The sequence below is a fragment of the Pseudophryne corroboree genome, chromosome 1 (assembly GCF_028390025.1).
Source record: "Pseudophryne corroboree isolate aPseCor3 chromosome 1, aPseCor3.hap2, whole genome shotgun sequence".
Taxonomy (NCBI): Eukaryota; Metazoa; Chordata; class Amphibia; order Anura; family Myobatrachidae; genus Pseudophryne; species Pseudophryne corroboree.
Genome location: NC_086444.1, coordinates 550,999,518 through 551,023,765, shown reverse-complemented (window position 1 = coordinate 551,023,765; position 24,248 = coordinate 550,999,518). Strand labels below are relative to the sequence as shown.

Genomic DNA, 24,248 nt, shown 5'->3' with positions numbered 1-24,248 from the left:
ACCTTTCCCGCATCTAAAGAATTAAACGCTATATTTGAAAAATCCTGGAAAAACCCTGGAAAAAATTCCAGATCCCAAAAAGTTATGGTTGCTCTTCCCTTCAGCGTCTGGAAGATTGGGAAAACCCACCAATTGTTAACGCATCTGTCTCAGATGGTGGCTTTACCTGTCCCTGATTCTACTGCGTTGAAAGAACCAGCTGATTGTCAGATTGACACTACGCTCAAATCCATATACACTGCTTCAGGAGTAGCCTTAAGGCCCACTATTGCCTGTGCATGGATTTCTAAGGCTATAGGCCCTCATTCCGAGTTGATCGATCGCTAGCTACTTTTTGCAGCTGTGCAAACGCATAGCCGCCGCCCACAGGGGAGTGTATTTTCGCTTTGCAAGTGTGCGAACGCGTGTGCAGCTGAGCGGGACAAACTTTTTTTGCAGTTTCTGAGTAGCTCTTCTGGACTTACTCAGCCCTTGCGATCACTTCAGTCTTTTTGGTCCTGGAATTGACGTCAGACACCCGCCCTGCAAATGTTTGAACATGCCTGCGTTTTTCCAAACACTCCCAGAAAACGGTCAGTTGACACCCACTAATGCCTTCTTCCTGTCAATCTCCTTGCGACTGGCTGTGCGAATGGATTCATTAAATCGATCGCCCAGCAACGATCCGATTTGTACCTGTACGACGCGCGTGCACATTGCGGTGCATGCGCAGTAGTAACCTGCTCACTGTGCTGCGAAAAACGTCAGCGAGCGATCAACTTGGAATGACCACTATAGTAAGATGGTCAGGCACTTTACTAGAGGATTTGGATGCAATGGATAGAAGTGACTCATATCTTGGCGATCTGCTGATAAAGGCATCTTCCAGGGAGAGGTTGTTGCAGTCCATTGTTCTCACGACTCATCTGCTCAGGGAACACGGATCCTGAATTTTCCACATTCACATTTGGAGCCAACCAGGAGGTTGTCTTTTCTAGGAATGATCCTCGACACAGAAGTACAGAGAGTGTTTCTTCCGGAGGAGAAAGCGTTGGTGGTACAAACAATGGTCCGGGATGTCCTGAAGCCAGCCCGGGTTTCGGTTTATCAGTGCATTTGCCTTCTGGGGAAGATGGTGGCCTCTTACGACGCTCTACAGTATGGAAGGTTTCATGCTCTGCCCTTCCAACTGGATCTCCTGGACAAGTGGTCGCGGTCTCATCTACACATGCACCAGAGAATACGTCTGTCGCCAAAAGCCAGGATTTCACCCCTCTGGTGGCTGCAACTACCTCACCTTCTGGAGGGCCGCAGGTTTGGGATTCAGGACTGGAACCTTCTAACCACGGATGCATGTCTTCAGGGTTGGGGCGCAGTCACTCAGGGGGAAACCTTCCAAGGAAGGTTGTCAAGCCTGGAATCCAGCCTACCAATAAACTTTCGGGAACTAAGGGCCGTCTACAACGGTCTTCTCCAATCGGCCCATCTTCTGCGAGATCAAGCCATTAAAGTGCAGTCGGACAATGTAACGACAGTGGCTTACATAAACCGACAGGGTGGAATGAAGAGCAGAGCTGCAATTTCAGAGGTAACAAGAATCCTCCTCTGGGCAGAAAAACAAGCGTTGGCGCTGTCGGCAATCTTATTCCGGGAGTAAACAACTGGGAAGTGGACTTCCTCAGCAGACACTGTCTCCATCCAGGAAAGTGGGGACTCCATCCGGAGGTGTTCAGAGCGAACAGATCTTTGGGGTGTACCTCATATAGACATGATTGCCTCTCGTCTCAACAAGAAGCTTCGGCAGTATTGTTCCAGGTCGAGGGACCCGCAAGCTGTGGCAGTGGATGCCCTAGTGACTTTGTGGGTGTTCCAGTCAGTGTACATGTTTCCGCCACTTCCACTCATTCAAAAAGTTCTAAAGCTCATAAGGAGAAAAAGAGTTCAGGCGATCCTCATTGCTCCAGACTGGCCAAGATGGGTTTGTTATGCGGATCTTTTGCTAGAAGAGCCAAGGCCTCTTCCTCTTTGGGAGGACCTGCTGCAGCAGGGGCCGTTCGATTATCAAGACTTACCACGGCTATGTTTGATGGTATGGAGGTTGAACTCCAGATATCGGCTCGGAAGGGCATTCCGAACAAGGTTTTTCCTACCCTGATACAGGCTAGGAAAGGAGTAACGTCTAAACATTACCATCGTATTTGGGGAAAATATGTATCTTGGTGTGAGTCTAAGACGTTTCCTATGGTGGAGTTTCAACTGGGACGGTTTTTCCGCTTCCTGCAAGCAGGTGTGGATATGGGCCTGAGGTTGGGATCCGTAGAGGTCCAGATTACGGCCCTGTCCATTTTCTTCCAGAAACAGTTGGCTTCCCTCCCGGAGGTTCAGACTTTTGTGAAAGGGGTTCTGCACATTCAGCCTCCCTTTGTGCCGCCTATGGCGCCCTGGGATCTTAACTTGGTGTTAGTTCCTTCAATCGGATTGGTTCGAACATCTACCGGAGGTCGAATTTCTCACGTGGAAGGCTGTCACTTTGTTGGCCTTAGCTTCTGCTAGACGTGTGTCAGAGTTGGGAGCTTTGTCTTGTAAGAGCCCCTACTTGATCTTCCATGAAGATAGAGCTGAGCTGCGGTCATGTCAGCAGTTCCAACCTATTGTGGTGCCAGTGGTTACTGACTACTTAATTTCATCAAAGTCCTTGGATGTTGTAAGGGCTCTGAAAATCTATGTGAAGAGGACTGCTCGTCACAGAAAATCAGACTGTTTGTTCTGTATGATCCCAAGAAACTTGGGTGTCCTGCTTCTAAGCAGACGATCTCTCGCTGGATCAGGTTCACTATCCAGCACGCGTATTCTACGGCAGGATTGCCGTGTCTTACGCCTGTTAAGGCCCACTCTACTCGGGTTCTTCCTGGGCGGCTGCCCGGGGTGTCTCGGTTTTACAGCTTTGCCGAGTGGCTACTTGGTCGGGGTCGAACACGTTTGCAAAGTTCTACAAGTTCGATACTTTGGCCTCTGAGGACCTGAAGTTTGGTCGATCAGTTCTGCAGAAGCCTCCGCGCTCTCACTCCCATTCTGGGAGCTTTGGAACATCCCAATGGTACTAATGTGGACCCCAGCATCCTCTAGGACGTAAGAGAAAATAGGATTTTAATTACCTACCGTTAAATCTTTTTCTCGTAGTCCGTAGAGGATGCTGGGCGCCCGCCCAGCGCTCCATGGTCCTGCTGTGTTTACTTTGTTCAGTACTGCTTAGTTCTTGGTTTAGTACTGTTTTGTTACTTGGTTAAGTAATATTGTTCAGCCGTTGCTGATGATTCAAGCTAGTTAGCTTGGTTTTCCTTGTATGTGTGAGCTGGTGTGAATCTCGCCACTATCTGTGTAAAATCCTTCTCTCGAAGTTGTTCGTCTCCTCGGGCAGTATCTAGACAGAGTCTGGTAGGAAGGGCATAGAGGGAGGAGCCAGCTCACACTCAAACTCTTAAAGTGCCAGTGGCTCCTAGTGGACCCGTCTATACCCCATGGTACTAATGTGGACCCCAGTATCCTCTGCGGACTACGAGAAAAGGATTTACCGGTAGGTAATTAAAATCCTATTTTTGTTACTGTTTTTTTAGATTTGTTCAATATTTTTGGACTGATGAATTATTTAATTTTTGGCCATGATTCAAGTGTTGGACATATCCAGTTTTCTTTCCTACAGTATTTGAAGATGTCCCTAACCATGTTTCTAAAATCCTAGAAGTCTCCTCAGACAAGTGGATGTGCTTATAAAAGCGGTGGTGGCCCATCATAATATTAATGCCCATGGTTTTAGAATGAGATGTTAAACAAGTATATATTGGTGTGATGGTTTAGGTGCGCTTTCACCTTATAATCTAATTGCAGATTTCATTTTTCTCTTGGCATAAAAAAACCTTGAAACTGTGGAACTACACACACAGCATACCCTGTCAGTTTTAGCATGACTTAATAGTAGGGTGGCCAATTCCGGGCCATTTTTTTCAAAACCTGGTATCGGGATTGAAAAATGGTCAATACCGTGGTAGGCTTTCTTACTGTGTCTCAGGTGGGAGACTAACTTCATCCATACGCTGAGGGCAGCGGGCGCTGTGTTGTCTGCAGGGGCGTTGGGAGGAGGCGGCGGGTGACGGCCGTCGTACCATTAGTCTCTGCGGCTGGTGACTGCGCAGCTTGTCCTCAGAGTCAGAGGTCATGCTGCGCAGGGGGAGCCGGGCAGTATTGAGCTCCATCAGGACGCTCAACGCTGCCCATCATTAATGGGCCGCCTGATCCCTCAATCCCCGGATTTGGAGCTTCCAATCCCGGGATTGAATCCCGGCCTATTTTTGGCCTAAATCCCGGGATCCCGCCGATCCCGGGATTGGCCACCCTAATTAATAGCAAAACTGTTGCAGGGCATGATGGGATGCCTAGTTCCACAACAGCTAAAGGGCTCCGTGTTGAATACCATTGTTCTATACTAAATTGTCAAAGTACAGATTCTGGGTATAGATTTGGTAGCACTTCCTAATCAGATGACTAAGTGCAATTATTAGAAGTACTTAACCTAATATGATGTGTAATTTATACTGTCTTATTCTGTTAACCTTTACATCGTCTTGTTAATAGATTTATGTATTTGTTATTGAAGACCTATACAAATTAAGTGAAAGCTAGATGAAGGTTTTTATTTTCCATGTGATAAAATCATTTTGAAGGAGTAAATCTGTATTTTATTTTGTGTGGCTGGCAGAAGACTGCATAGCACATATAGGAAGTGCCTTTTGGATTTCAATCCTTCTTATCCCATGTACTAAAGTCATTTTGCAACCTAACCCACAAAAGGTTATGCAGGTTATTGTGAATGTTGGCAAGTTTATTCAAATTAGAGCTCTCATCTCAGAGCATGTACAAGAAGGTAACATATGGGAGGGGTAAAGTGGGAAAGATGAGCAGTTGGCTACAGTAGCTAAAGGAGCCTGTAGAAAAAGGGTTACAACAGTAAAGGACTGAATTTTGGTGAGCTGTTGCGGGTAAGGGGAAAAACTAATTGTTGGGTGGTTAGAAACCTATTGTTAGATGTGCAGGGTAGTAAGAGTAGTAAATATAGGGCTGGGCTGGTGAAAGATTTAAGGAAAATAAAGAGAGAATATGTAAAGTTAAGGGAAACATGGGCCCTCATTCCGAGTTGATCGGTCGCAAGGCGAATTTAGCAGAGTTACACACGCTAAGCCGCCGCCTACTGGGAGTGAATCTTAGCTTCTTAAAATTGCGACCGATGTATTCGCAATAATGCGATTACTAACTACTTAGCAGTTTCAGAGTAGCTCCAGACTTACTCTGCCTGTGCGATCAGTTCAGTGCTTGTCGTTCCTGGTTGACGTCACAAACACACCCAGCGTTCGCCCAGGCACTCCCACCGTTTCCCCGGCCACTCCTGCGTTTTTTCCGGAAACGGTAGCGTTTTCAGCCACACGCCCCTGAAACGCCGTGTTTCCGCCCAGTAACACCCATTTCCTGTCAATCACATTACGATCGCCGGAGCGAAGAAAAAGCCGTGAGTAAAATTACTTTCTTCATAGTAAAGTTACTTGGCGCAGTCGCAGTGCGAACATTGCGCATGCGTACTAAGCGGATTTTCACTGCGATGCGATGAAAAATACCGAGCGAACAACTCGGAATGAGGGCCATGGGCTTTCAGTCATTAGTTACAGGGGGTAGTGGAAGTAGAGGGGGAGAATGCACATGTATCAAAGGCAAAAATGGTAGACAGGTGCTGAAAGTTTTGAAGCAAAGTATAGTCCTAATGAGATGAAAAGAGGCAAGTTAGGGCATGACTTGTAGAAAAGCATATAGCAGTAATAAATAAAAAAATTTGAGATAGTGCACGTGCCACAGGTAGTGACAGTTTGAGGCAAACAGAATACCCACTGAAGTTTGAGATGTTTTTACTAGTTTGTATGGGTTGTGGTTTTTTGTTTTTTTTTTTGTTTTGTTTTTTGGGGGGGGGGGTTATTTATTTATTTTCAATTTAAAATGCATTTAAACATATAAATGGAGGAAGTTGCATTCTGAAAAATAATTTTGCAGTGCAAGTGGGTATGGACTCAATACAATGACTTGTAGTGTTAACTGTGTTTTTCCTTGCATTAAAGGCAGAATTCAAATGCCATGGTGCATGTATCCAAGACATCCCTCCATAGCGAGTAAGATTTGTTCAATCTCAATTTATATTTATTAAAAGTGAATCCCACCTCTTTACATGTTGTTTAGGGGTCGCTGGCTTTTTAAAGGTAATGACAGGCAGTTATGTCAGGACTATGTGCGATTGTGACTAAAGGTGCTTTCTCCAACAGTCATGTTTCAAAAGATGCCAGATTAAAATATAATTTCTTACCCTCTATCTTGGGGGACACTTCATGACCATGGGTTTAGTGCAGGATAGAGGCCTTAGCACTTAATGAGCTAGCCTTTTAGCAATATACATGCTCCTCCCATGTAACCTATCCTTTGTCTTTCATTAAGTGCTCTTTCTGCTTTGGTATCCCGCGGTTTAACCCTATGGCTCAGGTCCCTGTATGGAGGTCAGCAGGCTCTCTGGAGCAGACAGCGGTGCCAATGGTGAGGATAGGTGCTGGCTGAAAGGCTGAGCGGTGGGTGCCTTCAGGCAGATCCAGAGCCAGGGAAGAGGGACAGAGCAGTGGTGAGAAAAATAGGCAGGTGGGAGGTGCTACAATGCGGTCCCCAGGAACTGGGGGAATGCAGTTTGGCAAACCACTAGCAGCTGCTGCAGCATGTTCCAAACACTGGGGCAGTCTTTCCCATGGTGCACAGCTGTGGCGTTAGAGAACAAAGAAGCAGCATACAGTAAGTGACCGGACCAGACCATCCTCCCATGGAGAAGAGGGGTGGCTGGAGGATCAGTAACAAGCTCTCTCTCGCCCTATGTGAGCTGGTTGACAGAAGGGGCAGACACGCTCAGTAGCTACCCTCAGATAAAGGGTAGCACACTGAGGTTTGGTGTCTAGCTTTGCTGAAAAGCAGTAATTGTCTTAAAAGGAGCAACTATGTGTATGATTCAGTCTAGCGGCTGAAGAGACTGCTGATGTCTGAAAAACTCCCCTCTCGCCGCCTCAGCAACTCCATGTGAGAGTTTGGATTATTTATTTGGCAGATCATCTATCTTTACTCAGATATTTATTGAAGTTGTATGTATGCTGTGTGGTACATCAGTATTTGTGTGTGTGTATTTCTATTGAAAACATAATGTCTGAGGAGGGTAGTCTAGTACTGTTTGTGAACCGAATCAGGTGTCAAACTGTGGCTAGCTTAGTGGAAGAGCCAGCCTGGGTCAGGTCATTTGCACAGTCTATTGCTACTGTTATGAGAGATAAATTGTCTTAATTTTGTGTCTAATCAAAATGTATCTAAGGTTGAGGAAAGTACTATACTAATAGACAAACATTCAGAGGGACCTGGGATGGTATCACATAGGGGGGGTTCCATATTGGGCCAGAACCATGGTAAGGACAGCCCTTGGCTTAAAAAGTCCTTTCTGTAGAGAAAATATTGGCCACTACTGGCCCTTAGTCTCGTAATATACATTGTATTGAGAAAGTGACAGGGGTTTCGGAGTCTGAGGTGTCATCTAACGAAGATGGACTATTGGATGATTATGATATTCAGATGTGTTCTCCTACATCTTTGCTCTGCACACTACAACTTGGGTTACACAACACGTAAGTGCCACATGACTTTGTAGCGCCGAGCGGTTTTTCTTTTTCTCTTGCGACCCAGGGGATACTGGGAATCCATTTAGTACCATGGGGTATAGATGGGTCCACTACGAGCCTTGGGCACTTTAAGAATTTGATAGTGTGCGCTGGCGTTTAATAGTATGGGCTGGCTCCTCCCTCTATGCCCCTCCTACCAGACTCAGTTTAGAAAATGTGCCCGAGGAGCCGGTCACGTCTCAGGAAGCTCCTGAAGAGTTTTCTACATTTATTTTGTTTAATTTCAGGCAGGACTGGATGGCACCAGCCTGCATGCTTTGTGGGACTTAAGGGGGGGAACGGCCCAACCTCTTGAAGGGTTAATGGTCCCATTCTTCGCTGACGGGACACAAGCTCCTGAGGGAACTATTTGCAAGCCCCACCATTGCGAGCGTACATTCCCGCAGCATGCTGCCACCCCTAACAGAGCCAGAAGAAAGAAGAGTGGGGAGTACTAAGGCGGTGTCCTGGTTAGCGGGCCATTATGACAGTATGAGGGTACGGAGACGCATGGCTTCTGAATGCGTCTCCCGCTGTGTGCGGACATAGTATCCAGACTGGCAACAAAGCCATAAAAGGAGTCTGTCTCAATTTTATGCACTTAGACAACAGCCAGTATAAAAAAAAGAGCGGGAAGACCACGTGCCATTGGAGCGGCGGGGCTTCACTATGAGCGGATCCAGCAGCTCACCAGCACTATTGCCGGTTCCAAAATCTGTACATGCCCACTCTACTAGGTCAGTGAGCTTTTCTTGGGCGGCTGCCCGGGGTGTGTCTGCTTTACAGCTCTGCCGAGCAGCTACTTGGTTCAAACACGTTTGCAAAGTTTTACAAATTCGGGGGCAGATGTATTAACCTGGAGAAGGCATAAGGAAGTGATAAGCCAGTGATATGTGCAAAGTGATAAAGGCAACAGCCAATCAGATCCTAACTGTTAATTTACATATTGGAGCCGATTGGCTGCTGCCTTTATCACCTTGCACATATCACTGGTTTATCACTTCCTTATGCCTTCTCCAGGTTAATACATCTGCCCCTCGATACTTTGACCAAACTTCACGTCCTCAGAGGCCAATCAGTTCTGCAGAAACCTCAGCACTCTCCCACCCGGTTTGGGAGCTTTGGTACTTGGTGTACATAGTACCCCATGGTACTAAATGGATTCCCAGTGTTCCCTAGGACGTAAGAGAAAATAGAATTTTAATTACCTACCGGTAAATCCTTTTCTTGTAGTCCGTAGGGTATACTGGGCGCCCGCCCGGTGCTTCGTTCTTCCTGCACTGTTACTTGGTTCAGTAATGATGTTTGTTTCAGCCATTGCTGTTCCTGGTTTCAAGTTTGGTTAACATAGTTTTCCTCTTGTTTTGTGTGTGCTGCTTTGTAATCTCACCACTTTCCTTTTTCTATATCTTTCTCTAAAAGTATGTCCATCTCCTCGGGCACAGTTTCCTAGACTGAGTCTGGTAGGAGGGGCATAGAGGGAGGAGCCAGCGCACACTATCAAGTTCTTAAAGTGCCCAAGGCTCCTAGTGGACCAGTCTATACCCCATGGTACTAAATGGATTCCCAGTATCCCCTACGAACTACGAGAAAAGGATTTACTGGTAGGTAATTAAAATCCTATTTCTCATACGTCCTAGAGGATGCTGGGGACGACATCAAGACCATGGGGTATAGATGGGATCTGCAGGAGACATGGGCACTCTAAAGACTTTTCATTGGGTGTGAACTGGCTCCTCCCTCTATGCCCCTCCTCCAGACCTCAGTTTTAGAAATGTGCCCAGGTCGACTGGATGCACTCTGAGGAGCTCTGACTTTCTCTGAAAAGACTTATGTTAGGTTTTTTATTTTCAGGGAGATCTGTTGGCATCAGACTCCCTGCTTCGTGGGACTGAGGGGGCAGAAGTAGGAACCAACTTCCTCAGAGTTTCATGGCTCTGCTTCTGGCTGACAGGACACCATTAGCTACTGAAGGGAACTGAATGCTAGCAGTGTCTAGATGCTCACTCCCACAGCACGCCGTCACCCCCTCACAGAGCCAGAAGTCAGAAGACAGGTGAGTATGAGAAGAATGATCTTTAATCAAGTAAGTGACGGCTAAAGGTGTCGCGCGGCTGGCGGGAGCGCAGCGCGCCATGTTGCCGACACACACACAGGCACTGCAAGGCGCAGGAGGGAGGGCGCGCCCTGGGCAGCATGAAACCTATGGAAACTGGCATAAATAAGGGGCATAAGTTACTGAGGCACAGTCCTACCCCCACCAGTATTAAAAATTGCCTCATAAAAGCTGAGGAGAAATACACCATGGAAGAGTGGAGCTTCCTCCTCAGTCAGCCAGCACACTGCTCAGCGCCATTTTCTCTCTCTCCTCAGGCTGCAGAGACAAGCCTGGTCCTCCTCCACTACTGAACAAGTATCAGGGTGCAAAACAGGGGGGGCCACAGTGAATTTGCTACATAATTGTGTGATTAACATTATAAAAGCACTGAATGTCAGTGGGCATTTTGTGTTCACAGACATTGTGTTACTGGCGCTGGGTTGTGAACTGGCAAATCCCATCTGTGTCCCTCTGACAGATTTTACTGTGGGTCTGTCCCCCTATAAGTCCCGGAGTGTCTGTGGTGTGGTTCTGCACGTGTGTGACTTGTCTGTGGCAGGGAACTCTGTGAAGACATGTTAGGGACACAGAGGTGTAATATGACACCAAGAGCCTGACTGGGTGAAAGGTTAAATGATAGTATGAATCATATCAGTAAGAGGGACTGAATCTCATACAGAAAATGAAAATAATCTGTTGAAGATGTGATTTTTAATAGTTCTGCCTTTCATCCACAGGGACCTTTCTGGGTCACATACAAATTTGCACAAGTAGTACAAACTGATACCGACACGGACTCTGATTCCTGTGTCGACACTAGTGATTCCAGGGGAATAGGTCCTAAGTTAGCAAAAAAAGCATTCAAAACATGTTTTAGCTATAAAGGAGGTGTTAGAAGTTACGAAGCCCCCTCTTTTACCACAAGGAGAGGGTTTACTTTAGTAAAGAAGTAATGTAATTTCTCTGACGTCCTAGTGGATGCTGGGAACTCCGTAAGGACCATGGGGAATAGCGGCTCCGGTCTGATTTAACCTGAAAAGAAATTTCAGATTCCCAAAAGGAATTCAGGCAGCTTACCTTTTTCCAAAAAAGGTGGGAGTCACCCCGCATTTGAGACAGGGCCCTGTCATAAAAGAGAAAAGGTGTTACTCCCTGTGCCTGTAATGGCTTCACTTAAGGAGCCGACAGACCGCAAGTGAGTGAGGTGATTTATTGATGTGGCCAATGGGACACTACTCAGGCCTACCATTGTCTGTGAGTGGGGGAGTAGTGGTCAGAAAACTTGTCATTAGACATTGACACAATAGATGGAGACGAGATACTCCTAACGTTAGGTCATATCAAAGACGCTGCTGCGTACATACTAGAATCCATGAAATATATTGGTTTCTTGGGATCAAGAACCGCTATCATGGCAGTATCGGCTCGGAGGGCGTTGTGGGTTCGCCAGTGGAATGCTGATGTAGATTTCGAAATAAAATATGGAGGCTCTCCCGTATAAAGGTGAGGATTTGTTTGGTGATGGGCTGGATGCGTTGGTCTCGGCAGCTACCGCGGGTAAGTCGACATTCTTGCCTTATACTCCTACACCGGCGAAAAAGACACACCACTCTCACATACAGTCCTTTCGGCCCAACAAATACAAAAAGGCCATAGGTCTTCCCTTTTTTTTTGCAGGTAGCGGAAGGGGAAAAGGAAAGAAATCCGCAGCGTCTCCCGGATCGCAGGAGCAGAAGTCCACCCCTGCTTCTGCCAAATCTGCAGCATAACGCTGGGGCTCCCTTGCAGGAGTCCGCTCGGGTGGGAGCACGTCTCAAACTTTTCAGCCAAATCTGTATTCAATCTGGCCTGGACCAATGGGTTTTACAAATAGTGTCCCATGGGTACAAACTAGAGTTTCAAGACGTCCCCCCATGCCGATTTTTCAAATCGACCTTGCCAGCTTCTCTTCCGGGAAGAGAGGCAGTAACAATGGCAATTCAAAAATTGTCAGGATCAGGTCATTGTCCTGGTACCCTTGGCACAGTAAGGAAAAGGTTTTTTTATTCAAGCCTCTTCGTAGTTCCGAAGCCGGACAGCTCGGTCAGACCGATTTTAAACCTGAAAATCTGAATCTCTACCTAAAAAGGTTCAAGTTCAAGATGGAATCCCTGAGGGTAGTGATTTCCGGTCTGGAAGAGGGGGACTTCATGGTGTCAGTAGACCTAAAAGATGCTTACTTGCATGTTCCCTTTTATCCTCCTCACCAAGCTTATCTGAGATTCGCAGTACAGGATTGCCATTACCAGTTTCAGACGTTGACGTTCGGACTCTCCACGGCACCGAGGGTATTCACCAAGGTGATGGCGGAGATGATGGTCCTCCTTCGTTAAAAAGGAGTCACTATAATTCCTTATCTGGACGATCTCCTGATAAAAGCGAGATCCAGGGAACAGTTGGTGCAGAACATCGCACTCTCCCTGTCAATACTCCAACAACACGGTTGGATCATGAATTTTCCAAAGTCGCAGTTGGAACCGACGACAAGATTGTCTTTTTTAGGGATGATTCTGGACACAGAAGTAAGGAGAGTATTTCTTCCAGTGGAAAAGGCTCTGGAAATCCAGAAAATGGTCAAACAAATATTGAAACCAACAAGCGTGTTGATCCATCAATTCATTCGGTTGTTGGGGAAAATGGTAGCGGCCTACGAGGCCATACAGTTTGTCCGATTTCATGCCAGAGTATTCCAGTGGGACCTGTTGGACAAGTGGTCCGGATGTCACCTACACATACACCGGAAAATAATCCTGTCCCCCAAAGCCAGGATTTCGCTCCTGTGGTGGCTACACAGTTCTCACCTACTAGAGGGACGCAGGTTTGGGATTCACGACTGGGTCCTAATAACCACGGATGCAAGTCTCCGAGGCTGGAGAGCTGTCACACAGGGGGAAAGCTTCCAAAGAAAATGGTCAAGTCAGGAAGCCTGCCTTCACATAAACGTTCTGGAATTGAGAGCCATTTACAACGGCCTTCTACAAGCGGTACATCTTCTTCAAGATCCCGTGCAGATCCAGTCGGACAATGTAACAGCAGTCGCGTACATAAACAGGCAAGGCAGAACGAAAAGCAGAGCGGCAATGGCAGAGGTGACAAGGATTCTCCTCTGGACAGAAAGACATGTTAGAGCTCTGTCAGCAATTTTAATTCTGGGAGTGGACAACTGGGATGAAGACTTCCTCAGCAGACACGATCTCCATCCAGGAGAGTGGGGCCTCCACCAAGAAGTCTTCGCAAAGGTGACAAGTCTTTGGGGAGTTCCTCAAGTAGACTTGATGGCATCTCGTCTAAACAAGAAGCTTCAGAGATATTGTTCCAGGTCGAGAGACCCTCAAGCAATAGCAGTGGATACACTGGTGACCTAGTGGGTGTTTCGGTCGGTATATGTTTTCCCTCCACTTCCACTGATTCCAAAAGTTCTCAAAATAATAACAAGAGTTTGAGCAATCTTCATTGACCCAGACTGGCCAAGGAGGGCTTGGTATCCAGATCTTCAGGAGTTGCTCATAGAAGATCCTCGGCTTCTTCCTCCTCGAGAGGACCTACTACAGCAGGGGCCGTGTGTGTATCAAGACTTACCGCGACTACGTTTGACGGCATGGCTGTTGAGCGTCGGATCCTAGCCCGAAAGGGTATTCCCAAGGAAGTCATCCCCACTCTTATTCAGGCCAGGAAAGGAGTAACGTCTAAACATTACCACTGTATTTGGAGAAAATGTGTCTTAGTGTGAATCCAAGAAGGCTCCTACGGAAGAGTTTGATTTGGGACGTTTTCTCCATTTTCTGCAGGCTGGTGTGGATGCCGGACTTAGATTGGGGTCAATCAAGGTCCAGATTTCGGCCTTATAAGTTTTCTTTCAAAAACAACTGGCCTCCTTTCCAGAAGTTCAGACGTTCGTGAAAGGGGTTCTGCACATCCAGCCTCCATTTGGGCCTCCAGTGGCACCATGGGACCTTAATGTGGTGTTGCAGTTCCTTCAATCAGGTTGGTTTGAGCCTCTACAAGAAATAGAGTTGAAGTTTCTCACTTGGAAAGTGGTGATGCTTTTGGCATTGGCATCCGCAAGGCGGGTGTCTGAATTGGGGGCCTTGTCCCGCAAGAGCCCTTACCTGATCTTCCATGAAGATAGGGCAGAGTTGAGAACTCATCAACATTTTCTTCCAAAGGTGGTTTCCTCTTTCCACATAAACCAACCTATTGTGGTGCCAGTTGCTACGGACACGTTCTCTGAGTCAAAGTCTCTAGATGTGGTTAGAGCTTTGAAGATTTATGTCGCTAGAACAGCTCGAATACGGAAAACAGAGGTTTTGTTTGTCATGTATGCTCCCAACAAGATTTGGTGTCCTGCTTCCAAGCAGACTATTGCGCACTGGATCAGAGGTACGTTTCAGCAAGCTCATTCTACGGCTGGATTGCCGATACAGATGTCGGTGAAGGCCCATTCTACTAGGAAGGTGGGCTCCTCCTGGGCGGTTGCCCGGGGGGGTCTCTGCATTACAACTTTTCCGAGCAGCTACTTGGTCAGGGTCAAACACATTTGCAAAATTCTACAAGTTTGACACCTTGGCCGATGAGGACCTAAAGTTTGGTCAATCGGTGCCGCAGGGTCATCCGCACTCTCCCGCCCATACTGGAGCTTTGGTATAGACCCCATGGTCTTGATGTCGTCCCCAGCATCCTCTAGGACGTATGAGAAAATAGGATTTTGATAACCTTCCGGTAAATCCTTTTCTCCTAGTCCGTAGAGGATGCTGGGCGCCCGTCCCAGTGTGTACTTTACCTGCAGTTTAGTTATTACAGTTACTCAAGTTGTGTTATCTTGGTTTCAGCATGTTGCAGCAATTAGTTTATGCCTGTTGGCGTGTGTTATGTTGAATGCCATGTGTGCGGCATGGTTGAGGGTGTGAGTTGGTAGATATCTCACCACTAGTTAAGTAATTCCTTTCCTCGAAATGTCAGTATCCCTGGGCACAGTTCCTACAACTGAGGTCTGGAGGAGGGGCATAGAGGGAGGAGCCAGTTCACACCCAATGAAAAGTCTTTAGAGTGCCCATGTCTCCTGCGGATCCCGTCTATACCCCATGGTCTTGATGTCGTCCCCAGCATCCTCTACGGACTAGGAGAAAAGGATTTACCGGTAGGTTATCAAAATCCTATTTTTTTTGTTGTTGCAAAAATGCATCTTAGTTGCATAGTAATGTAATAGGACACATGTAATGTAATAGACACAGTTTCTACTGAGTAAAATGTTATGCAGCATGCCTATATTCTCTGTATCTGCATCAAAAATACTATGCTACGGTGTTTTCATGGGAAAATAAAACACTAGCGTGGCATTTTGAGAGAGAAAAAGGCGCTCGGTGCTACGGAGTCCTGCCACTGCATGGCGCGAGTTCAAGGGCAGTTTAGCATGACTGCAGCCAGGATGTAAGAAGACACATCTGTAGACAAATCAGAATTATTTCACTGAAGACAGGGTTCGTATAAACTCTGGGAAAGATTTAGTGAAAACAGTTGACCAGCTCTTTCATTTATCTGACACTATAGATCAAGACAATGTGCCCACTGTTTTATTCAGGTCCAACAAGTTAAAGAGAATCTGTTTTACTACGTTAGCACAATTGTGTGGCATTATTGCTGAACCCTGGGAAAATCCTGAGAAGACATTTCAGATACCACAGAGGTTTCCGTTTATGTATCTTATCCCTGACCATTATATTTTGTATAGAGAACAGTCTCCTAAAGTAGATGTTCCTGTAGCAAAATCCTACGGCCCTCCTTATTCTGAATGGTGCTTCTCTTAAAGAACGTGCAGATCGTAAATGTAAAAGTACATTCATATCCATTAACATTGCAGCAGGTGCTAAACCTGGTTTCTGCTTGGGTGGCAAAAGCTATGGAAAAATGGATTGATATGATGGTATCCATATGGATTCCTTGAAGTCTCAGTTGTTATCCATACCAGAACAACTCAGAGTAGGGGCAGAATACTTAGGTGAGTCTGCCTTAGAGATATGTTATGCATTCTAAGATGTCCAGCCTAGCAGTGGTTGCCAGACAAATAATGTGGTTAAAAGCATGGAAAGTGGATACAGAAAGACACACATTTGGAGAATTTGCCAATCCAATTTTTATTTGGTTCTGAATTAGGTAAAAGGATTTCTGAGGCCACATGAGGAAAGGGTTCCTTTTTGTCTGTGAATACGTTTTTTTTTTTTTTTTAAATTGAATAGAACTTTCCAAATCCTTTTAGAAGTCAAACTACCCAGTCATTTTGAGGAAAGGGACAGTTTTCCTTAGCCAGAGACTTTGGTGGGGAGCACTCTATTCCAGTGAGATATATGTTCATGGTTTAACTACGACACCAGAGTCTCTATGCTTCTTTTTTGTGTACGTAAACCATGGTCTGTCTGAAGTCTGCTTCCCTAGTCCTTTCTAAGGTCCAGGACAAAACTTGTTTTTTTTTTTTTTTTTGGGGGGGGGTCGTAGTATACACCCAGAGATTTCTCAGGTAGGTGCCTGTTTACAGTCAATCAGTTCAGTGGAGGATGCTTTCCACAGACTAGTGGGTTACAGACTTGTAAATAGGTTATGTTAGCAGCAACATGGGCCCAACACAGAATAAACTGCTCAGAAATATTGTTGTTGTTTTTTTTTTATTCCAAGCTATCCAATATGTAAGGATTCATTCCAATTATACTACATAAACAGGTGGTCAGGATCCAACAATCACCTATCAAAACAAAGGAATAAGCTTGCTTCAGACTGGATAGTGATTACCACAGATGATTCTCCAGGGTTGGGGGCAAATCATGGGGAACTAAATTTGCAATGCTCTTGCAATCACCAGTAAGGGACAAGGAGTTCCTTGGCCATAAAGGAAACTCTTTAGAATCCTGTCCTGGGCAGAGACCGGGGTCCCGGCTATATCAGTAGTCTTCATTCCAGGGATAGAGATTTGGAAGCATTTGAGTCACAAAACAATTCTCCCGGGAGAATGGTGTCTACATCTGAAAGTGTTGCAGAATCTAGTAGAGAAATGGGGACAACCATAGATAGTCTTTGGCTCCAGTGTATCTGACTTTGGGCTTGAAGTATTACGTTCAGATATGTTTGGACACACCCTCCCTTAGTTGTAGCTTCTGTACATCCCCATGATCATGAAGTTTCTCTCAGTTGTAGGAAGAGAAAATAAGATTTTTGGATACTTACAAGTTTAAGTCTTTGCTTTCATCTGGGATACATTTTGATCCTTTCCTTATTTGTTGAATGAGTAGGATGGTAAAGTAGTTATTCAACCTACTGTATTCTTCAGGCTCAGTAATTTTAAACTGAGGAGGAGTTAAAGGGGAGGAGCTTTTATGCTGCTAAATAGCTAGCTCATTAAGTGCCGACGCCTCTATCCCACACTAACCCCATGGTCATGAAGTGTCCCCCAGATTTAGTCCGAGAAAGAGACTTAACTGGTAAGTACTAAAAATCTTGTTTATAATTAACTTGCAAAACAGTATTTGTCTTTGCAATCCTGTTTTTGTTTGTTTTTCCAAACTTTCATATTTTTCATTCTTTCGTCACAATACTGGTTTCCTTGGATTTATTCAAACCATTATAAAAGGCTATACCTTTTTTCTGCAGCAGGGTACATTGTGTTCCACAGGGAAACATTGGGGTGTAGAGTGGATCTTGATCCAGAGGCACCAACAGGCTAAAGCTTTAGGCTGTCCCAGGATGCATTGGAGCCGCCTCTATAAACCCCACCTCCAGGCACTGGAGCTCAGTTTCGAGTTGGTGCCTGCAGCAGCAGGTCACTTAAAAGGGGGGCTGCACTGGGCAGCCCTGAAAAGCTTTCTAAGAAGATTTCAAGGGCTGCAGCGCTGATATGTCAGTGTGACATTCTGAGCTGCGGCTCCATCACCTCCTAAGCGGCATCGCATACTCATGTGGCCTGTTCCCGAGTACTGCGGAGACGCTCCGGCTTTAGACACACTGTCGTAGACGCTCTGCTGGTTTGCGTGGCAGCTACAGGGAGGCGGTAAGAGGTGGGACCCTCTATTAATCGTGTTCCTGTCGTGGTCTAGGGAGACGGACCATGGCGCTGGCGTGGACACCGTCACCGAGCAGGGACCCCTCTAGACTGCCAGGGCATAGGAGTACAGGTCGGGTGTACTAACGCCCATTTTAGTAAGACTCCGTAGTACCTGGCAGTGAGGACCAGCATAGGGGAGCCGGCGCTTGACCTGTAGTCCCTCCCCTGGCCCAGGGCGCCGTGTACTGCAGACTTTCCCGCCCTGGAGCTGCCTCACACTCCTTGACGGAGACACTGGGCGCCATCTTCTAAGCGTAGCTGCGGCTGGTCTCTGGGACTACAGGGCAAGGCCTCCATTGTATAGCCTCCTGTATACAGTGCTGTGACTTTACAAACACTTGAGTATTCTACATGTCTTTATACAGACAGCGTTAGTTAAGAAAGAGTGTACCTATTACAGGATATATTGTAAGCGTATTCTGATATATACCTCCAGTCTAGGGCTGTGCTGTGAGATATAGATATATATATAAAGATAGATAGATATATCTATCTATCTATTATAATTTTATATTAGCCCAGTGCAGTTTTCTTGTCCTCATAACCATCTGCATTGCCTGTAACTGTGTGCCTGTATATGCTGTGTGGTTTCACTTTTAGTGTTTCCCAGATATATCTATCACTATATTCTGTACTCTAAGGGACTAGGTGCGTCAGGGTCATATTTATAGTATGTCGCAGTATTTACCCATTACGCGTAGTCTACTGTGTACTCCGTCACATAATACCAGATTTATTTGCAGGTATTGTATGTACTCTGTACACAAATGCAACAGAGCAGTTTAGTACGATAAAGCCAGACAATGTCTTACAAAAAGGGCCGTAACTCTGTATACGCTCCTGCATAATGCAGAGCATGCGCCAAAGATTAACCTGAGAGTTAAGTTTTGTATGATGTACTGTGTGTTATATATCTCCCAGTCAGTCCGCAGCTCCTGTAACCAATCAGGAGCTACCCTGGGCTGCGTTCACAAACCTACTGGTTACTCTGGTGGAATGCCTTACTCCCCCTATGGGACCACCTGTGCCACTGCAGCCACAAATTGTCCCTATGGTTAATCCGCATTGGGCGGAAAATTTGTCTAACCAGTTGCAGCAATTAAATCAATCTTTGTTCAGACAAAAATCTACTCCAGGTCACTCTATTGTCTCTGGGTCATCTAAGCAGACTGCTTCCTCCTCACAATCCACGAATCTCTCAGATATTTAATCTGAAGAGGAGGGGGAGCATATTGTCCTGTTAGACACTGAATCAGGTGTTTCTGACAAGGGTTCTCCATTGCAAGTTGATGACCCTGCCCTAGTGGTTGCTATTAAGCACATCACTGATGAGGATTCTACTACTGTGGCTAAGAAAACGGATATGTTTAAATGGCAGAAGGTGGTTAATAATCTATTACCCCATTCTGACTCTTTGGTGGAAATCGGACAGGAACCCTTGTGTAATCCAGGGAAGAAATTCCCTCTGTCTAAATGGGCCTTGGCTCGCTATCCTCTCCCTGCAGAATTAATGTAAGTGGGAAAATTTACCGCTGGTGGATTCTCACGTCACTTGCCGTGTGACGTCCACTCTGCCTGTCGCCACTGTTACCTCACTGAAGGAACCAACAGATAAGTGTGTGGAGGGATGCCTGAAGTATATTTACTCCCTTACAGGTGCTGTACATAGACCCACTATTGCGGCCTCTTGGGCTGCAAAAGGTATTGAGGCATGGGTTCAGGCAATAGAGGGAGAGCTGCCCGATGATATATCTGACGATGCCAGACAATACCCGTCTCACATTACCACCACTGAGGCCTAATACATTCAGGAGGCATCCTCTTACGCGAGTGTGTTGGCAGCCAAGGCGTCGACTATGTCTGTCCTTGCTCGTCGTATTTTGTGGTTGAGGTCATGGAATGTGGACCTAGACTCCAAAAAGACCTTGGAGGTGCTCCCCTTTAAGGGGGACATTTTGTTTGGTAAGACCTTCATAAAATTGTGTCTGAGTTAGCAGCTGCTAACACTGCCTTTCTCTCCCAACTACTAATCCTTCTGCACAGAAGGCATAATGTACCACTTTTCATTCCTTTCGGCCTCAAGGGAAAGCAAAAGGTCAGGCATACCCGAGACAGTCTCGTGCTCCCAAATCCACAAAGCCCAAGGCTAAACAATCCTGGGTGGCCCATCAGCCTGCTTCTAAACGGGACAAGCCCCTGGGGACTTCTGCAGTTCACCCAGGTCTGGTTAAAGTCCACTTCAGACGCATGGGTGCATGAAGTTGTCTCTCACGGGTACGCAGTCTCATTCAAGAAACTTCACCTTCACCAGTTTTGCACCACAGTTATCCCTTCGGATCAGTTAAAGGTGCAAGCTCTGCAAAAGGTTTGATGATCCCCCTCTGAATACAGGAGTGTTAGTGCCGTTACCTCTGTCCCACAGAGGTAGAGGTTACTATTCAATCCTGTTTCTAGTACCAAAACCCAATGGGTCTTTCCGGCCTATACTCATCCTCAAATCACTGTTTGTGAGTGTCCAAGTTCCGTATGGAAACACTGCGCTCAATTGTACTGGCTATGGAACCCAGAGACTGTATGGTATCTCTGGATATACGGGATGCGTACCTGCATATACCTATTGCCATGTCGCATCAGCAGTATCTGCGGTTTGCTATTGGCGACCTCCACTATCTGTTCCAGGCTCTGCCATTTGTACTGGCTATGGCTCCTTGAATCTTCACCAAGGTCATGGCCGTAATGACGGCCCATCTCCGTCGCCAGGGAGTCAGGATCCTGCCATATCTGGACGACTTGCTGATCCTGACAAACTCCCAATGATGTCCTCCTCTGTCATCTGCAACTGACGGTGAGCTTCCTACAAGCCCATGGGTGGCTCATCAATTGGAAGAAATCCTTGCTGGTCGTCTGTCGCTGACCTGGTGGTTACAGGACCAGCAATTGAGCAAGGGCCTTCCCTTCTGAATCCCTGACTTGGTCCTGCTGACAATGGATGGGGTGCAGTGTTGGAGCAATACACTTTTTTCTGGGTTGTTCGACCAAGGAGGAATCACTCCTCCCAATAAACATTTTGGAGTTGCAGGTGGTGTTCAATGCATTGACTCTCGCCCTGTCTCTGGTACAGAACAGGCCGGTTCAAGTACGGTCAGACAATGCTACCACGGTGGCATATATAAAGCATCAAGGTGGTACTCGAAGCCGTATGGCTATGGTAGTGTCAAAGATCCTTTGTTGGGCACAACACCATTTGCCAGCAATATAGGCAGTCTTCATTCCAGGCATCCTAAACTGGAGAGCGGATTTCCTCAGTCGCCAAGACGTGCAGACCGGAGTGGAGTCTTCATCCAGAAGTCTTTCAACTTCTAGTGGACAAGTGGGGCCTACCAGATGTAGACCTGATGGCGTCTCAACACAATCACAAGGTTCTGGTCTTCGGATCAAGAACCTGGGATCCTCATGCAGCGTTCATGGATGCACTAGCAATTCCATGGAACCTTTCAGCTGCCCTGTGTGTTCCCTCCAGTGTCACTCCTGCCCAGGGTCCTGTGGAAGTTCAAACAAGGAGGAGGAATTCTACTTCTAGTCGCTCCAGCGTGGCCCAGACAGCATTGGTTCTCAGACCTGCAGGGTTTATCGACAGAGCGTCCTCTTCTACTTCCTCAGCACCCAGACATCCTCGTATAGGGCCCTTGTCTTTATATGGACCTGGCCAGACTGGCTTTGAAGGCTTGGCTCTTGAAGCAGCACTCCTGAGCGCCAAAGGAGTTTCTGAGGCAGTCATCCAAACTATGTTAAAAGCCCACAAACTGGCATCTGGACGGATTTATTACAGGGTCTGGAATTCTTACTTCACCTGGTGTGCTGATAATAATTATGATGCATACAGATTCAGAACGTCCAGAATTCTTGCTTTTCTGTAACGCGGCCTGGATTTGGGCCTTCGTCTGGCCTCCCTCAAGGTTCATATATTTGCCTTGTCTGTTTAGTTTTAGAGAGAATTGCATCTAGACCTGACATTCATACATTCACTCAGGGTATCTTACGGATTCAGCCTCCCTATTTCCCTCCTTTGGCTCCATGGGATCTGTCTGTTGCCCTGAATGCCCTGCAAGAGTCTCCATTTGAACCTATTGAGTCGGTGGACTTTAAATTGTTCACAGCCAAGGTCTTGTTTTTACTTGCTTTTTGCCTCTGCTAGAATGGTGTCGGACTTAGGCACTTTGTCCTGTCGTTCACCCTTTCTGATATTTCATCGTGACTGGGCAGTTCTAAGAACTTGCCCAGGTTATTTACCTAAGGTGGTGTCCTCTTTTCACCTTAACCAAGAGATTGAGGTTCCGGCCTTCATCTCTTCTGATTTGTCCTCCAAAGATCTGTCTTTGGATGTGGTAAGGACTCTCTGTATATATGTGGAGAGGACTGCCTCTATCAGGAGGTCAGAGTCCCTTTTTGTCTTGTTTGGTTTTCACAAATGTGGTTGGCCTGCGAATAAGCAAACTTTGGCCATATGGATTAGAATGGTGATTGCACAAGCTTATGCGCAGTCTGGACTCCCAGCTCCTGCTACTATTATACTCTTTCTGTTGGACGGCATGCCGTGGTGCATCCGCAGAACAATTATGCAAGGCGGCTACGTGGTCCTTGATGAACACGTTCATTAGGTTCTATGCCTTTGATATTTCCGGTTCCCGGGATGCTTCCTTTGTATGCCGGGTTCTCATACACTGTAAGGCGCGTCCCCTCTCTTGAGAAACTGCTTTAGGACATCCCTGATGTTTTCCTGTGGAACACAATGTACCCTGCTGCAGAAGATGAGTTATGGTAGACTTACCATGGTTAACTCTCACTTTCTGCGAGATACACTGGATTCCACAGGGCGCCCACCCTGACGCACCTAGCGTCTTTCAGTTTGTATGGCATTAGCCCCTGGTTCCTTCTCCTGTTGTGAGAATGTGGTTCTGTGTGACTAACTTCTACCTTCTCTCTTGCCTGCTCCTGCATTTGGCTGGTTAACGAAACTGAGCTCCAGTGCCTGGAGGCGGGGTTTATAGAGGAGGCCCCAGTGCATCCTGGGACAGCCTAAAGCTTTAGCCCAGGCATGTCCAAACTGCGGCCCTCCAGCTGTTGTGAAACTACATATCCCAGCATGCTCTGGCACAGTTTTGCTGTCAGAGAATGCTAAAGCTGTGTCAGGGCATGCTGGGATGTGTAGTTTCTCAACAGCTGGAGGGCCGCAGTTTGGACATGCCTGCTTTAGCCTGTTGGTGCCTCTGGATCAAGATACACTCTACACCCTGATATTTCCCTGTGAAACCCAATGTACCTCGCAGAAAGAGTTAACCATAGTAAGTCTACCATAACTCTGCTTTTAAAGAAAAGTTTCAGCCAAATGGTTATATAAATTTACAGGTGGAATTCAATTATTTTCAGCACCAGCAGTCAATAGATAGCACCCAACGGAGCTATTAAATCATTTCTCTGTTCAAATGTGATCAGGTGCCAGCATTTCAGCTTGCTACCCCCTGAGGTGGCGAGCTGAAATGAGTGAAAAGTGACCTGTTTGGGCACCCAAACAGGATTTTTCGCAATACTCCCCATTATTTTGCATAAAGCAGGTAAACCTGACCTCTCTGGGTACTGCACAATTGAATATCGCACCCCCAATCTCTGGTCACTTTAGATGGGTGATTGTACACGATAAACAAATTCTGCCCATAGGTTTTCTGATGCATCCCCAAACATGAAGAAAAAGCTTAAGCTCCATATAAGATCAGTGATCTCAGCAAGTTGTGTCTACAGCAGTAAAAAATTTAGGAAATGCCAACCTCAGAAATATTTTATGAAGCCAGAAATTACTACGCTGGCCCAACCAGACATTGAACAGTTTAAGACCAATTGTGTATAATTTATTGCAATATAAAATATAACAAAATGTATCAAAGCCATGGAACTTTATTAGCCTAAGTAGCTGTTTAATCAGTAATATCCCTTTCACACCAAAATCCCAGGTTTGAACCGGGATTATTTACAGAGTTCCAATCCAGGACTCCCCCTCTCACGCCACTGCTCTAACCCAGGTTTACACTGCACACAAGTACAGTGTTTTGTCTTCTGCCGGTGCTTGGAGATTAAATCATCTCCTAGTGATGGGGATCCAGCTTTCTTGATGCTGTGAACAGGACCTGGGACAGACCGTTCACACTGCCCCTTAACATGGGTTGTTCTTGTGTCAAACCCAGGTCGCAATTGTGCTGAAGCAGCGGTGTGAAAGGGTATG

General features: G+C 46.4%; 1 protein-coding gene across 14 annotated transcripts in view; it reads left to right on the top strand.

Moving 5' to 3' along the window:
• The window catches only part of ELAVL2 (ELAV like RNA binding protein 2), a 505,938-nt gene that overhangs the window by 465,739 nt on the left and 15,951 nt on the right, over positions 1-24,248 (top strand). For 7 of the 14 annotated variants that reach the window (XM_063914120.1, XM_063914111.1, XM_063914113.1 and 4 more), the window contains one exon: positions 6,135-6,185. The exons of the other annotated variants lie outside the window; for them this stretch is intronic. In XM_063914120.1, coding sequence (XP_063770190.1) covers positions 6,135-6,185 — 51 coding nt within the window. The remainder of the gene's footprint in view (positions 1-6,134; positions 6,186-24,248) is intronic. 14 annotated transcript variants of the gene reach the window in all.